General features: G+C 39.9%; 1 protein-coding gene and 1 non-coding gene across 16 annotated transcripts in view; both read right to left on the bottom strand.

Moving 5' to 3' along the window:
- Positions 1-940: 940 nt before the first annotated feature.
- The window catches only part of FRMD6 (FERM domain containing 6), an 80,427-nt gene continuing 63,695 nt past the window's right edge, over positions 941-17,672 (bottom strand). For all 15 annotated transcript variants that reach the window (XM_045396408.2, XM_073997392.1, XM_065548804.1 and 12 more), the window contains 5 exons: positions 16,466-16,640; positions 11,553-11,888; positions 10,027-10,158; positions 6,171-6,262; positions 941-3,945 (listed from right to left, as the gene is read on the bottom strand). In XM_045396408.2, coding sequence (XP_045252343.2) covers positions 3,661-3,945; positions 6,171-6,262; positions 10,027-10,158; positions 11,553-11,888; positions 16,466-16,640 — 1,020 coding nt within the window. In that variant the 3' untranslated portion in view covers positions 941-3,660. The remainder of the gene's footprint in view (positions 3,946-6,170; positions 6,263-10,026; positions 10,159-11,552; positions 11,889-16,465; positions 16,641-17,672) is intronic.
- On the bottom strand, positions 7,878-7,984 carry LOC123574757 (U6 spliceosomal RNA). Its single transcript, XR_006699958.1, has one exon. It is a non-coding gene; the product is annotated as a U6 spliceosomal RNA (small nuclear RNA).

Raw genomic sequence — 17,672 nt, 5'->3', positions numbered from 1 at the left:
TGTTTCCTCAGCTGTGAAATAGGGGTGACAGCTCCTCGAAGGGTTGTGAGGATTAGACATGGTGTGTGTGATATCAGACACATAGTAGGTACCAGATATTCTCTTTCCTGGACTCCAACTCACTTACAATTTACCAGATACTCTGCAAAATTCATGAGTAACACTCAACTAGAAAACTTGTTTTGGACTGTGTGAATCCAAATGGCTCTATTTCACGGAAGTTAAATGTTAGATTCGACAGCCCTCCTTTTTCCCACCTAGTCATCAGGGGCATACTAAACCATTCCGTTATCTGATCTTCCAAACAGTCCTTTGAATTATCATCTCCATTTTGTTGCCAAGAAAAGTGGAGCAAAGAGATGGTAATGGATTTCCCTTCAGAAAGAGCTGGGGCTTTTCAGAATCCTCTTGACTGACTCTCAGCTCTGGGCTCTTTCCTTAATGCCACGCTGCCCTCATGTTCAGGCTTGTGAATGCATGCTTTTAAATGCAACCATTTGTTTATTTTATGATTAAAGCAACAGTCCAATGATGACGGTTTTCAGGGTCTAAGTTAATTATTTTAATTAAAATATTTCTTTTTAAAGGAGAGTTTTTTCCAGCCCCATAATTTGGACTCAACAGTGGCTGACTATCACAACCTCCTGGAAGCTTGATTCCTTTACATCTGCAACTAAGAAGAATAGTACCTGCCTTATGGGGATATGAGCATTAAATGACTGAACACATGAACTCTGAATACACGTGAAACTGGGTCTGGCACATGGTAGTGCTCAGCATCAGCTATTACCATCGTCACCACCAGAACTGTTTTGCTTGGAATTCTATCACATGGAATCTTGTTGTCCTTCACTGTGCTCCATTACGGCAAAGAACATGAAGAAAACACTGTCACTCCTTAGTGCTTCTTGCTGGAGAGCTCTAATAATCAAAAAGGCAATTTAAAGGCAAAAAAGTAACTTTATTGACTGCTAAACTTACCATGAAACATCTATAAGAAATAATTACAAAATAATGCGGGTTTTTTTTTTACATACTTTTGGTATCATCTTGATATGATGATCCTTTCACAGAAAGGATTATTTACAGTTTATGTAGATATAAAGCTCACTGTTGCAAATACAAATGTAGATGTGCAGAGGCAATATACACCAAACGGGTATACTGACAAGCGATAGATGTGTAAGAAATGCAGAATAAATAACAGCTTTATAGTTTTCTTTTTATTTTTAAAAACAATTTCCAAATACAAAATATGGATTATTCAAAGTGGATTTTTCATATACATATATATAATTCTGCTGCAAACAGTGGATCAAAAAGCAAAAGTGTTCTTAGCATGATTCATCTTTGAAAACCCATAGGACTATTCATAAATCCAATTAGAAAGAGCGTGTGCAAAACCACCAACAATGTCAGCAAAACCTTAAAGATCTGATTTTGGTTGAAGTAGAAAGAAAATAAAGCATAAAGCAGTACCTGTTTACAGTAATTAAATATGTTTTTTCTTTATCTTTCTTTCTTAAATATGTCTTTTTTTTTAATGTTTGCAAGAAACTCCAAGGGCTAAGGAAATGCACTGCATTATGATCTGGGCTCCTTAGAGTACAAACCTCACCAGGCTTAAGCATCATCCATAAGAAATGGTGGATTACTTAATGACTTGTAAGTAAAACAGTCATTAAATGATCCTTTCATACTTTAATCCTTTTATGCAGAGACTGAGATACCTCCATACATTCCAATATCTACAACTTTGGTTCTATTAAAGTATTTGATAAAAACAAAATAATTTTGACCACAGAACTCTACGGAACTTTTTTTCCTTTTAAAGTGTCAGGTGAACCTAACGTGATGAGGCAATGTTGCCTACACATCCGCGACCCAGCACGGGAGGGGCAGCACAGGCGGGGCATGTTCCAGCTCACCCTTTGTTGTAATAATACTGACTCCCAGCCATGGGTAACACTGCTTATGTTCCGCTGTACCCTACACCTATTTCGTTACCTGAAAACATAATTTTGTATAAAAATATGATTGTTTCTTTAGAAAATAATATATAGCTTTTTTAATAAAACCTGGCAGATAGAAAAAAATGGTATATCAAAATATGGTAAACAAATGTTGTAAAATACTAAATCATTAAAAATATCTTATAGAAAGACATTGTGCTATGAAGTTCTCTCCTGAAGTGTGAGCAACGTTTTTACTGTACATCAAAAGATTGATAAGTTCACTCCCCTGACTTGGTTTCATTATATATTGTAACAGCAGCACAGCACGTAACTGTCTTAAAAATGGCCCTTTCTCATACACTACGTCTTCTGTACACTTTTACTTCAAAATTAACAAAAGACACCCCCAGGATGAGTGGTTTTCAACTCTGTTGCATATTAGCTCCATCTGGAGAACTTTAAAGGAAAAGGCAATTCTACCTGGGTCCCGCCACAAGAGAATGATGTACTCTGTCTGGTGGGAGACTCAGTCATTATTTCTTAAAAGCTCCCCTGCCAAATTCTGTTATACAATCAGTGCTGAGAATCATGGCCAAAGGCACATGAGGGAACAGTCATTCTGAACTCTACATGTATCAACTGATGTCTGCAGGTATCACTCACTCAGTGACACATTCTCAATCTTAAGGAATTCCATCTATAAAAGATAGTCATGGAAGCCAAAATGAAGACATAGTAAGCTTTAAACACATATAAACATACACAATCCCATGTATTTATATATGTATAATATATACATAGAGTATTTTGGTTAGGCAGAAACTAGCATTGCCGTAATTTGTTCTTGATAATTAAACAAATAAAGCATCACCAAGCACCAACGTTTTCTAAGACATTTTCCACAGTTTTAACAGACACTGGTTTTGTAAACTCCACAAAATGCATTACAACATGAATATAATTCATCTGTTACTTGGATGTGGAACTCAACTGAATCCTGGAGCTTTCTGGAAGATCACAGAAGAGGACATGGCACTGAGCGGGGTGAGGGAGTCACAGACACCACAGCACGCACTTCTGGTTTTCTGCTTATTGCTTAATTCATGTCTTGACTGCACAGGTGCTTCTGTCACATATGTATCTTTGGCTTGCTACAACCTCATGATTTTGACCACTCCATCAGTGTTCACTCTGGGACAGCCTCAGGGAGGAAGCAATGGGTATACAGAGCAACCGTCTCTCTGTTAAAAGAAGAGAGAATCTTCCCTCTTTCCTCTCCCAAACCATGAGCATTTTATGAGGGAATGGTGAAAAATTTACAAGCAAACAAATAAATCTAACATCATTCACGTGATAAAAAAGATGTGATGTTACATGTAACTGAACTAAAAAGCATCAGATGAGCAAACACACCACACTCCAATATTCTGAAGGCTTTGCAATCAGTAAAGCGCATTTCCTTCTGAAGGATCGGTGAACTTCCGGGCACTTGTCTTGCTGTACATTTTCTGTAGTTCTTTTACTTCTGTGTAATACTTAAAGTGCAATTGTTCCAAGGCTTTTGTTTCCATCATCACAAATATTATAAAGAAAGAGCTATGTTTAGGGTGAAGAAGATATGGCACAAGTAATATGTAAAGAACCCATGACTTTCGCATCCTCTAGCAAACAGTAAGCTGCCTGTACAGCTGCACACAGACGGACTTTATACAACAAACTCTGGAACTTCATCATGAGTGAGATCTAGAGAAAAGTATTTGCTGGTTCTTTTGACTGGAAAAGCATCTTGGATGTTGATGCACTGCTGGGCCAAGCAACTGTTGCAATAGAGGCCTTCCTCATCCAGTTCATGGCCACATCCAAAGGTGTAACTCTGAGCAGTGTCCTGACACAGACCTGCAATGCGCAGGAAGTCTTTCTGGTAAAGTCGGATGTCATCAAGGCTCAAGCTGTGTCGATCGGTGGAGGTCTTTGGTTTCCGACATATAGTCTGCAAGATAAGGGAAGGTTGAAACAACTTTATAGACTAAAGGGAAAGGTTAGAATATCTGCCTTGTAAAGAGAGATGCCACAGAACCACAAAAGGTTAAGTAATCCTTAAATGTTAGAAAGTGGTTTCCAATCTGTGGTTTCTGGGCCCTATGAGGAAATATATCATCAACACCACCTCCACCAGTAATAATAGCAGCTAACATTTACCGAGTAATTACTATGTTCCAGACCCTGACATAAATACTCGGCAGGTATTAACTCATTCAATCTTCCTAACAGTCCTAGGAAGCAGGCACTATCATTCTCCTCATTTTACAGATAAATAATCCAAAACACAGAGGTGCAAATACAACAGAAATCCAACTATCCCTAGCATTTCAGAAATCAAGTAATTATCTTGAAATAAGGTCGTATAGGTAAAGACATGGTTTCTTTGTGGTTTTTTTTTTTTCCACTAGGATATGGCAATTCAATGTGGCAACACTTTTAGGCCAAGGTCTGTTTTATTATTTTAATAAGAAATGGGAAAATAAACCAATTATCAAGAAACACAGTTTTGCTCTTTAAAAGCCCAGAATTCTTGGGTTGAATATAAAGGGTCCTTGGTGCTGGGTCGGATACAGGGCGTTCTTGGTGCTGAAGAGGCTGGGAGGCAGGCACCAAGACTAAGTTCCCGAACACGGGGCTGGGGGCGGGGTTCTGCCAAATGCTGTACCCCGCGGGGGGCAGACTTTTTTATTAACCCAAGAGGTGGTATTAGAAATAGGTTAAAAATGATTCTGATAATTACATGAATGGAAGGTATGTAATAGGTCATTTAAGGAAACCAGGCATTGTATCTTTAAATTTTGCTGCTTACCACCACAAAGGACAACCCTGTTAGAATAAGATACAATTTCTGCTAGAGGCAAAAGTTCCAGAAGCACGTTTTGCTAGGAAGTGTCACATCTGAGTGACTCCTTGTGCCGATGCAGTCTTCCCAGGCTCCAATGGGATTTCACACATAGAATCATCTGGTCATCCCCACAGACTCTCAAGGAAGGCACACAATGTTCTCCCCACAGTGTGGGTGTGGAATCTGACTATCAGCTGTGTCCCAGAAACATCTCTTAAGAGTAGATTACTCATTGGAGTTTTCAGAAAAATATTTCATAAACATCATTTTCACATTATGGTTACTTCAATGGAAGTAAGAGAAAGAAAAGACAAATGAGAAAAAAAGGGAGGAAAGAGGAGGAGAAAAGTAGGGGACAAGGACAGCCAGAATGCAAATGAGAAAAGAGAAACATACACAGAAAGTAAAAAAACAAGACACAAAGAGAGCCCAAGAAAGAAAGGCAGGAGGAGGGAGGACGTGCTCAGGAAGTAGGGCCATTAGTCACACATTACATCCAAATGCTGAAACCATTTCAGGGTATTTTATCTGTATCGCTGGACATTTAATAGTTTAACCAATGATTACAGGTTGTCAAATGCTCTAGGCTCAGCATACTTTGAAAATTCAATCTGAGGCCGGGCGCGGTGGCTCAAGCCTGTAATCCCAGCACTTTGGGAGGCCGAGGCGGGCGGATCACAAGGTCAGGAGATCGAGACCACAGTGAAACCCCGTCTCTACTAAAAATACAAAAAATTAGCCGGGCGCGGTGGCGGGCGCCTGTAGTCCCAGCTACTCAGGAGGCTGAGGCAGGAGAATGGCGGGAACCCGGGAGGCGGAGCTTGCAGTGAGCCGAGATCGCGCCACTGCACTCCAGCCTGGGAAACAGCGTGAGACTCCGTCTCAAAAAAAAAAAAAAAAAAAAAAAAAAAAAAAAAAAAAAAAAGAAAATTCAATCTGAATGGAATCACCAGAGTGTGGAAACATGTCTGCCAGAACACCCTGACAAAAAATATTATTCTCCCAGGTTGAGGACAAGTAACACACACACAGACACGTGCACGTGCACACGTGGTTCGACGGAAGCCCGAGGACCAGAGGCTTCCCAACCATATAAAGTGTGAAGCAAAGTATATAATTACCTAAGTAAAAATCAACTCAAAGATAAGCAGAACTAGCAAATAAGATGGAAATAAATTCAGAATAAAGCTAGAATGTATGTATCTAGGAAGGATCATTTCCTTAGGGTTTTTAATTTTTGCTCACCTGTATAAAGTTAGTATAAGTTACTACCTAAAATTTTCTATAACTTCATTTTCCTAATTGATATTTTTCAATTCCTTTAATACCTGTGGAAGAGAATCAGTACTCTGGCCACGAAGCTTAACAACCGTTTCTGAAGAGCTCGAGGTGGAAGACCCAATTTCTTTCACAATCAACCCTGAAATAAAACATAGAGATAGAAACAATAAATACTTCAAATTATTCAAGCCTCTTGCCATATATTCTGACATATTGCCATCAGGAATGAAAAATCAAATATTAACCATTACCAAAAAGTTTCACTGTGACTCTTTGGTGGCAGACAACCAGGACAGCCCACACGCTCTCTCATCTTACAGTAAATAGAGATTAATGAGTCAATGTAGAGTTAGAGTGTAGGAAGATGTTTAGAGTCTGACTTTTCTAAAACTTCTAATTAAGCTATTTATAATGACGTTACAGACAAGAAGCAAAGACTATTGGTGTAAAGCCGCCTCTTTACTGCATCTCATAAAGCTTCCCCTCCTCCCCTTTCTATACAGCAGCAACATTAAACTTAACCCTTACTGAACGCACACCTTCTAGATTTGGTTCGGCTTGGATGTATACTGGTGAATTGTAGGGGCTCTGGCCTCTGAAGTCAGACAGATCTGGCTGGATCCTGGCCCAGACAACTAATTAGCCATGTATCCTGGCCAGTTACTTAGCCTCCCAGTGTCTCAATCTCCTTCTCCTATAAAATCGGGCCAATAACAGCACCTGCCCACTAGTTTTAATGACAATTACACAGTGAATGCATAAAAGAATAAGGTACAGAGACTATACATGGATACACTCAGTTCACGGCAGCTCTTTTTGGGTGATGGGATACTTGGCACATACCTCCTGCAGCAGATCCCCCCGGTAGGAGACAAACTGGGAGGCCATAGTGAAAATTCAGTACTGAGTCTTTAAGAACAACAGAGCCCCTAACCTAACCACCTGAGCACTCAGTGGAAACCCACAAAAATTTCAGAAGCAGAAATCCAGGGCTGACATTTCCCTACGTGACCGGCATATGAGTGAAGCATTGAGTAGAAACATGTCTCAGAAGTTAAAATTACCAATAAGAACTAGAGGTATAAGTGAACGCCGCTGAAATTTTTCTTGCCAATGAATGAAGCAAGTGTACTACAGGTCAAACCCTAGATCCATAAAGCCAAATGGCTTCTTAAAAAAACAAAAACAAAAACAAAAAACCTTAAGTAATGTGATTCTTATTCAACTACTGCTAGTAGTCTACAGAATGACTTGTGTTCTATCCCTTAACTCTTTAGAAACATCTCATAATGACTCAGGGTCTAGCATATGCCATAAATATATTAAGCATTCAATAATTAGTTCAATTGAAACATGAAATATGAAGACATTCCTGGTTTACAAGTAGACATTTTAAAAACTCAGGGGATACTCATGTTTTAGGGTTTAGTACAAATTGCTTTAGGAGAGGATCTAGAATGATCTTTATCTTCTAAAGAGCATTAAACCTTTAAACAAATCATCATAGAGACATGTGGACTTGTGCACTGGTTGGCAACTGGCATGGCTCCTTTTGAATTTCCTGGTAAATGTGCCCGTGGCTATCATGCCTGTAAAGAGTCTTCTCCAAATCCAGATCTACCACTGAAAAAGTAAGTACCAAGCTGGTGCTCAAAACACTTAACCAACTCCTATCACACTCTATAAGAATGAAAGACAGAGTGGTATACTTCATCACTACTCAATCTTAGCTGAGTGTTCTTTTTTTTTTTGGGAAAGATATGGAACGCTTCACAAATTTGCATGTCATCCTTGCAGAGGGGCCACGCTAATCTTCTCTGTATCACTGCAACTTTAGTGTATGTGCTGCCAGGGCGAGTACTTAGCTGAATGTTTTATAAGCAATGTTTAAATGCTCAGATTATAGAGAATTTAGAAAACTAAGATGACATAAGAAAGAAAATAAAATCATCTATATCTATAAACCTAACATCCAAAGAAAAGGCTATTAATAGTTTTATGTTTTTTAAATACACAGATAAATATGCTTGTTTTTAATTAGATCACATTTTATATAATTTTTACTGTTTACCATAACTATCCTTCTTATGTTATTTTGTTTGAAAAATCTAAAATTTAATGGTTATATACCATATGAATAATGAATATGGTATAATTTAACCACTTGTTTTTTTTTTTTTTTTTTTGGACACAGTCTCACTCTGTTGCCCAGGATGGAGTACAGTGACGTGGTCTTGGCTCACTGCAACCTCTGCCTCCTGGGTTCAAGTGATTCTCCTGCCCCAGTCACCCTTGCAGCTGGGATTACAGGCCTGCGGCTGATTTTTTTTAATTTTTTTTGTATCTTAATAGAGATGGGGTTTCAACATGTTGGCCAGGCTGGTCTCCAATTCCTGACCTCAGGTGATCTACCCACCTCAGCCTCCCAAAGGCTGGGATTACAGGCGTTGAGCCACCGCACCTGGCCTTACCACTCATTCTTTCATTATTTTCATAACATTTCAATAAACATTTTTTATATATAAATTTTCTTAAACAGCCAGACTTTTTACTTACATTTTATCTCTATTTAAAATTAACAGTCTTATAAAAATTAAATGCAGAAATATATAAATGCAAAGTCCAGGTCAGCTTCCCTCATACCTCCCTTCCCAGAGGCACTGTGGCATACACTGTTTTTAGACCATTTCCTTTCCACAAACATACATACATAGAGCTATATACATGGACCTATAATGTGCATATAATTGTGAATTTAGATTTAATTTAAATTAAAGTGTAATTGTAAAGAGAAAATTCAATATCATAAAGTAAATGGGCAAAAAGGGGCAAAGTTTGGTATATGAACTCTAAGCATGTTTAGAGTAAGCAGCCTAATGAGTCAGTGCTGGTCAGAGAGATGATTCTCTGCAGCCACAGGCAGGTCTGGGAAGCCAGGGTTCTGTCGGGTTAGCAAACAGAATCCTGAAATAAAAGATGTCTCCTGCTCTTGAAGACTAAGTGCCAGGATGCTAGTGGCTGTGTATTGGTCTGGTTCCTCTCTGATTTCCAATGCCTGGCACCTGGAGGAAGAGACTCAATGAACATCAGGAGGTATGGATCTGCCAGAGCAGGGACAGGCTACCCCAGGCTGGCCCTTCATTCAATGAAAGCTGGAAGGGGCCATTTCAACAGCGCTCGTTCCTGAGGCATATTTCTCTAAAGAACAGACTGATTCATGATGTGTGACAAAAGCAGTTAGATGTGACTGATGTCTATAAACAAAACTCATACTGCTGCCATTTTTTAAAGATAGTATCTTACATGTGACAGAAATTATATACTGTGTATTATATAACTATAATAGGATTAGAGTGAATGCATGTTTTCTAGAAGAATTCATACAAATATGGAATTTAAGAGTGTCTTTTTAGGTCAACCCGTTTTGACATTTGTCCTCCCAGACTCCTCTACCAGTATAACACAGTGGGGAAACAACAACAACAAACAAAGACCTGGAGGCCTGCTTCTGTTTCTAGCCATGCAGGATTTGTCCTCTTTGAACTATAGGTTAACTCATCTGTAAAAAGGAGGCCAGACTGAAGGGGTCTACAAGGCCTTCCAGATACATTACATGATTCTCGACACAGCATAACATAAAGAGAACCCTATTGCACAACTACCTTTTGTCCAAAGCATGGAGCAGAAAATGCTAATTCCCAATCCTGGGTGTTTCTCCTCTTCCCTTCCTTCCACAGAAGGCACAGGATCCTGCAGTTTACAATACTGACCTGAAAAGCCTCTTAGTGCAGTCCAGTCTCTGATCGAGAGCCCCCAGCCCACCCTTTCTATTTTCTGAGGCACGTGTTTTTCAGTCCTGGATAACCCACTGCCAAGGAAGAATAACTTCCTGTAAGAGCTCACCCGAGTGTCCGTTCAGCTTCCGTGACATGAGCATGTCCTCCGTGATGTAGATGCACATGTCTGGGCTGACTTCCAGAGGCTCTTCATTCATCTGCTCCAGATCCCGGGGGTCATCAACCAACATCTCTATTTCTGACACAGAAGAAGGAAACGACAGTTAATAACAAAAAGGGAAATGACCATCATAATATACGACCATATTTTGAGGGTGGCTATGTAATTATTCATATTTGAAAATAAATTTGCTAATGAGACTCCAATAGGAAACTCCAGAGATCATTTTCAACAGGTGCTACTCTCTCTCTCTTTCTGAGACGAAGTCTCACTCTGTCACCAGGCTGGAGTGCAGTGGTGTGATCTCCACTCACCGCAACCTCCACCTCCTGGATTCAAGCGATTCTCCTGCCTTAGCCTCCCAAGTAGCTGCGATTACAGGCACCTGCCACCATGCCCAGCTAATTTTTGTATTTCTAGCAGAGATGAGGTTTCACCATGTTGGCCAGAATGGTCTTGATCTCTTCACTTAGTGATCCGCCTGCCTCGGCCTCCCAAAGTGCTGGGATTACAAGCGTGAGCCACCACGCCCAGCCTACTTGCTCTTTCTTATAGGACTGCTGTATCACCTACATATTTTCTAATACTATATTTTGCCAATTATTCTGTATTTTTTTAAGAAGAAAAACTACACTACCTTGCTGCAATGACAAAGGGCAAACCGAAACTGATGGGCCCTTTGCCTGATGCCAAAGCAAGGCTCACTGACACAGGCAGATGAGCAGTTCACAAAGCCCCCATGTCCATAGCTGCCTACTCTCAAGGGCACTCAGTGACTTGAGATCCACACAAATTCTACAGAAACCAAACAGACGGTCTGCACTTTTCTTTAACTGAGTCTATCGTTTCCCTTAAGCCTGAATGCTACAGCACTTATTTGAGAGAGGAAAATAATATAAAAGAGGGCCACAAATGTTAAATTTGGCTGAGATAAGCCATAGGATTCATCTTATCTCCTTAACACGCAGTAAGTTCCTATCAGCCAGGAGCTATATTTCTTTTATCCTCTCTATAGTTCTGGTTACATGGGAGGCGCTTAAGAAAAACATTACTAAGTAACTCAATGGTGTGGACTCCAATTTTTATTTTGTGGGGGGGGTCCAGAAGTTCAAGATGTTTCTGTCACCATCACTGCACTCCACTGCGTCGTCCTAACTACTGTTTTATTTAATCTGGGAATTAGAAATACAGACACAATGGCTGCAGGACTAATCTCCAATCTACTTCATAGAAACAGCTAAGACTTTGAGTCCACAACCATCCAATCTTGTGGCCGCAAAGGATCACAACTAGAGGGATGTTTTGTTCACAGCCAAACACAAGCAATTCAACCAAGTCACTGGGGAAGACGAGACACCACTTCCACCCTATTACTACTGCCTAACGTTGCTCTCCAGACACCAGTTCTGTAGAATCAATGCTTGGAAAAACTGGGAGACTAAACAGAGAGCCAGTGAGGACAGTACTGTTACCATCGTCCTGCGAGTCCTCTTCCAGCCGGTCTTTGCCGCCACTCTCCACCCCTGAGGTGTGGGAGCTGCCATGACTGGTCATTGAGCTGCAGGTTTTCAGCTTGCGGTGGATGGCACTGCTGGGGTAGCTGTCTTCTGGCCCCGTGTCCCGGGGCTTGGTGTCTGCCTCAATGCCCGAGGTGTGGGAACTGCTGTGGCTGGTGGTGGAATGACGGGACAGGCGCTTGTGCTTCATGCTGCCCGCACTGCTCCCACTGGCCCGCGATCGTTTTTCCAGCTGGTCCATGTCGAGGTCCAGGTTGTCACTGATGTAAGATTCCCGGTACTGCTTCTTCTCTGTGTGGTGGGGAACACAGCTCATTATTACATCAACCAAGACAGAAGGAACGGCTGGTGAGCTTAAGTGACTCATCAGGCCAAGAACAAGGATAACTTGAAGTTCAGAATCTAGTGACTGGAAAGTAGTAATAATTTAGATAGGAATTTGACTTCAGAAGACTGAAAAATGACTAAAAACCAGTGCAACGGATTTGAGGGGGATATTTAAATTACTCAGTTTTTTTAAAGATTCAAGCAGTATAAGAAGAGCGGTATTTAAAGTGTAGTTACAGACCACTTCTTGTCTGCAAATTTATTGGTCCACAGTGAAATAAGTTCAGTGAGTGATATGAACATTTAGAAACTTCCAGAGCTTTGTGACATTGCCATGACAGCCACCAATGTGATTTTGTATTTTGCGAAAGTATCCACAGCATATTAAATATTTTAAAAATCTGGCCCTTTTCTGCAGATAATTTCAGAAGCACTGCTCTAGAAGACTACTTAATAAATATAATTATGCTAATTGCCATTCATTTTATTTGTTCATCTGTTCAATTTGTTCCATTGTTAGCTTAGCTCTAGCTGTTGAATACAATATAAAACTATTCTTCTGAGAATTTCTTGTGAAGATTCTAAAATTTGGATTTTCATTAATATAAGATTGATTTTCTCCACTTAGGCTGAATTAGTGAGGTTTTATCATCTACTTAGAAAATACCAGTAATCACTACTGGTTTGATGATTTCCAACTCTGACTGGTAAAGCTGTTCTTTGATTTAACATGTCAGTGCTGTTCTTGAACGCAATCAAAAACACAACACTGTAAAGTCTCTTTTATTACATACTAAACTAACCATTCCATTAAGGCACAAAGTTACAACCCAGCTGCCAGTTACAACTTGACTGACACAAAAATATTATTTTTGTCTTTTAGGTCAGAAATGTAAAACAAGGAAGAAGTTTAGATTCCTTGCCTTTTTAATACTGGTGAGAAATAATACAATACAACAATGTCAAAAAGGGAGAGTGTATTTGGGGACTGTTAAGTTGATCTAATTTTAGAAACTGCTAACTAGTAGACTAATTGGGTTCTCAGGGGCCTGTTAATGGATTTTAATTGTCTTGTTTCTTGGTTAAGTGAAAATACTTGCATGCCTGATATCTGAATCCAGCTCAGAAGTATAATCATCACAGGGTCCCCAGAGGGAAAATGGGCAGCAGGAGAAAGAAAAGATGCGCCTTCTAGGATGCAAAATGCAAAAAAATGCTTGGAGAAGGCTATGTGCACATTTCCAGGTTCCAGCCCATTCACATCTTTCTAAGGAACTGGCTGAAACACAAAGATGAGTATGTACTGCTACACAGAAAGCAGGCTGAAACCAGACACCAGAGCTCCACGCACACATCATCACAACAAAAATGCATCCAGGGACAACTTGTCATTCAGGGAGCAGACTGGGGCCTAACAATCCCCATCTTCTGAATCAGCAGGTGTGAGATGAAGGTGGACAGCCAAAGCAGTTTGCAAAAATTACCGTAGTTCCTATTCACTGTGGTTTCACAGTAATAGCCATGTGGCCCTTGGATGAGTGGTAAGTGAAGAGAAAAAAGTAAAAGTCTGTAAGTTGTTGGAGTTCCATTGTTCTAAAATAATTAGGAACTGTGGACCTAATCATTTAAAAGCTATTCTGCATCTTTACATATAGCCTTTTTACTCCCAACTTCCTGATAGAGGTCAGTATAGTTCCTCTATACTCACTAGTATACTAATGAGTATACAAGTACTTGCCAGCCTGTTTTCTAACTATTCCCGACTACATGTTAGCATGGCCTGGGTGTTCCACATGGCTGGCTTTTCTGTTCCCTCCCTAGTGCTGTATCACACCCTTTCTAGACATTTAAGAAGCTTCACACCGTTCAACTACAAACTGAGAGAAACATTAAATAATTCTGAAATGTTTTCTAAGAAATGTAAAATGCAGCCTCTCATCCACCTAATAATCACTGGTGTCAACAGTACAGATCATCAATATGCCTGTGCTCTTTTTACTCCCTCTGTTGTAAAAGATCAGAGACAATGAGGTTTTTCATACACTATTTTAGAAAATAATGCAGTAAATGTGACTACTTATTCCTAAGAATAAGCTCCAGCTCTTGAATAAAGTTAGGCTTAAACATTTTTTTTAATGATGCGAGGCATGTTTTTCTTTCTCTTCTAAACTCCATAGAAAAATCCTTGTGATCATTTTCTACTAAAATGCTAACATAGTGTTTCAGACAAAGTGACTCTAAATAAAATTAAGAAAAACACAGACTCTTTTTATGCTGTTTTTTGCTAAACTAATGCCCAAAAAAGGGCTTTTCATGTTAAAATGACAGAGCCCTTAAATGGGGGTGAGATCATTGGATTCAGGCCAAAGTTGACCCAGAGAAACTTAATTTCAGGCCGTTTTCAGACCTGAAAAACCTCTAAGTAGAAGAAACTAAGTATGTGTCATTCCTTCATTCCTCTACTGCTATGGTTTGAATATCTGTTCCCTCCTAAACTCAGGTTGAAATCTAATTGCTATCATAAATCATATGCATCATATATCATAGTAGTAAGATGTGGGAGTTTAAAGAGATGATTAGATCATGAGAGATCTGCTTTTGTGAATGGGTTAGTGCCATTATTGCAGCAGTGGGTTCATTATGAGAGGGGGAGCTCGGCCCCCTTTTACTCTTTCTCACCCTCTCTTTGCCCTTCCACCTTCCACCATGGGATGAAGTAACAAGAAGGCCCTCGGTAGATGCTGGCTCCTCAATCCTGGACTTCCCAGCCTCTAGAACTGTGAGGAAATAAACTTCTGTTCTTTAGAACTTACCTAGTCTGTGGTCTTTTGTTACAGCAGCACAAAACAAACTAAGACACCTACTCACTTCAGCCTCCAAATATACTTGGTACTATGGTTGGCAATGAACCAAGCTCTCTTTGAAAACTCAAAATTCTTTGTAATTTTTACCTTAGAACCTATAGATGAAGGCCATTAATTCTTTTAGGCTCTAAAGGGATCTCTTAAGGTCATCTGAACAAAAAATATACTAAAATGTTGCAGGCAGAAGAAAGCTAATAGAACAAATCACCTTCTCAAGGTGTCATGTTAGACGTTGAGGAATGAAGCTGACTTGGCAAATTATGGGCTTTGCACCTAATTATGTCACCTATTCTCACAGGTTCTCCTGCTTCTTCATCCTCTTCCTGCCCCCATCTGAATTCCTTTTAATATTCATGTCAGCATAGGAGAGAGATATTTGTTACACTGATGAGTTATGGTGGGGAAGAACTGGCAGTCTAGCAGCAGCGGAAGCCAATACACCTGACAGTTATACCAATTCTCTCTGAAGACACATGCAGTTTGTGGCAGACAGTGAGGAATGATTCATGTTCTAATCGCTACTAAATTACAAGAGAATTGCCAAACTGGGTCTCATTTGGATTGAGAGAGAATTTTTGAGAGAAATCAATCAGAAGCACAAACTTCTATAAGGTCTTTTGTTTATTTAAGAAAGGATGGGTATTTGTCTTGTTTCTACAGGAAAGATGAGGTCTGAGGTGTCAAAACTTGTCTCAGACATGAACCTAAAATATGAATCTTCACCCTGATATTCACACAAAAACACCGAATCCAATCTAATCAAATTACTGTTAGATATTACTACAATTTGTAAAACTAATTTTTGCAAAAAAAATCTTTGAAAGCATAAACAAAACCCCAAAGCATTTAAAAAAAAATAACAAAAGAACAAAAAACAAAAATCCAAATACGTAATGCAGCAGTTTTGAGGATTAGGGTTGGGGTGTGTTAAATGGAGGAAATCCAGGGTGCCACAACTCAAGATAAAAGGCTATCAGATTAATGTTGTAAAGTTGAAGCCAGATGTTACAGACCCTTAACACTGCCTTCTTTCCCACCCTGACTTGCTTCCCTTTTCAGGGCCCAGTACTCTGAGGCCCCAGATAGACTGCTTTATTTCATCTGCATCTCAGCAAAGCCCCCAAAGGACTAGCTGACTTCCCTCTCCTCTGTTTGGCATTCTTGCTAGACCAGACCTGGGGGCCTCCCAGTTGTCAATCGGAGGCTGGAGACACATCTGTGACCCACCTTTATTATCACTCTAACACTAAGAAAGAATCACATTGGAAAGAATTCCAGACCACCTGTGGATAATAGCACTAAGGTGGGTCAGTGTACATACAAAGCTCTGAAATGCATATAAAATCTGAGTTGCAGATAAACCCTTGCCCTGTGCCTTTATAGGTGGCTTTTTGCAAGGATTTTCAAGTCAGGCATGGGAAAACCTTAGAGACTGTACCTGAGAGATAGCTAAATGGAGTCACCTCTGATATTCTGAATAGGTGCTACGGTAGATGGGGCTCAAGCCTAACCCTTTGCCTTCTGGAAATACTGAGATGTAAATAGTAATGCTGCTCTCAATCTGGAGAGTCCCAGTCCCAAAATCCAATTCTGTAGGAGTTCAAAACCCCCATTCAGAGTAAGAGGCCATGGGTGGCAAAGGTACAATGTGCTTCCACGCCCCAGACCCTGGGATACCTTCGTTTTCCTCCAGCTTCCGGATATGGCGCAGGACAGGCTGCAGATTCATATAGAGGCGGTGGCTGTTGCTCAGAAGTTGCAGGAGGTGTCTGGAGCGCATGGGGCACCCTGTGTAGTATATGAGCTTCCGGGCTGAAGGCAAGCCATCTGGCAAAATCTCAAATTTCTTACCCTTTGGAAGGAAACCATGAATCATATTCAGGAAAAAAAAATCTCTGATTTGCCAAAATCCTCTTTGTTTTCTATTTAGTAAGGAAGATTATAGATTCTGAAATGTATAAAGTTTCATTTAAAATTCCTTGCGGGATAAATTATTGTTTTCCCTTTCAAAAATGTCATAGGACAGGGGATGACCAGAAATTCAGGAAAGCATCTAGCCACAAGGGTCTGTCAGTAAACATTCACTATCCCAAACAGCTGAGGAGTGTCTTTGGTTTCTCTGGCTGGTCAGGTTATTTGTATAATGGAGAAGAGAAGGGTCCATCATAAAAGAACCATCAAATGTAATCCCAACACCCTAATGCAGCAACAAGGCGACCAATTCTAAAAAAGACTAATGTATTCAAATATTTATTGAATACTTAATATGGACCAAACACCTTCCTAGGCACTGACAAAAAAAAACCAAATAGGCAGTGAATATGACAGACAAGGTTCCCACCCTCACGGAGCTATATATCCCAGCAGGAGAAAGAAACACACAAAATAATTACAGTTTATGATAAATTCTTGGAAATAAATAAATAAGGAGTTATATAGTGAACAATACAGGATACCTATTTAGGGTTTAGAAGAAATGGAAAACTTCCCTAGCTGGACATAGAGCTGGTAGTTGGAGGGATGAGATGGGAAAGAACAAGAACAGCTATCAGTAGAGATACAAGGAATCTCCTTCTTCAAGTTCGTGATCACTAAGATAAAGTCCTAAGTTGAGGGCAAGGCTTTGACAAAGTTTCTTACAGTTATGGGATATTATGAACTCTTTCAACTTTCCTAATAATGAATGGGGCAGCTGAAATACAAAAAAGAGTAATTCAGATATAATGATTCTCAGCCAGAGGGAGGAGGTAAAGCAAGGACGGAGCATATTCTAACTACACACTGAAAGTCCGTACGGAGCAGTATGGGCTTGTGTAGTCCAGATAGGGATAAGGTGGAGGTGTTTTGTTTTTTTTAAATCTCTGAGCTTTCCCTCATTTTAAAG

Source organism: Macaca fascicularis, chromosome 7 (assembly GCF_037993035.2).
Source record: "Macaca fascicularis isolate 582-1 chromosome 7, T2T-MFA8v1.1".
Taxonomy (NCBI): Eukaryota; Metazoa; Chordata; class Mammalia; order Primates; family Cercopithecidae; genus Macaca; species Macaca fascicularis.
This window is presented reverse-complemented; position numbering and strand designations above follow the sequence as displayed.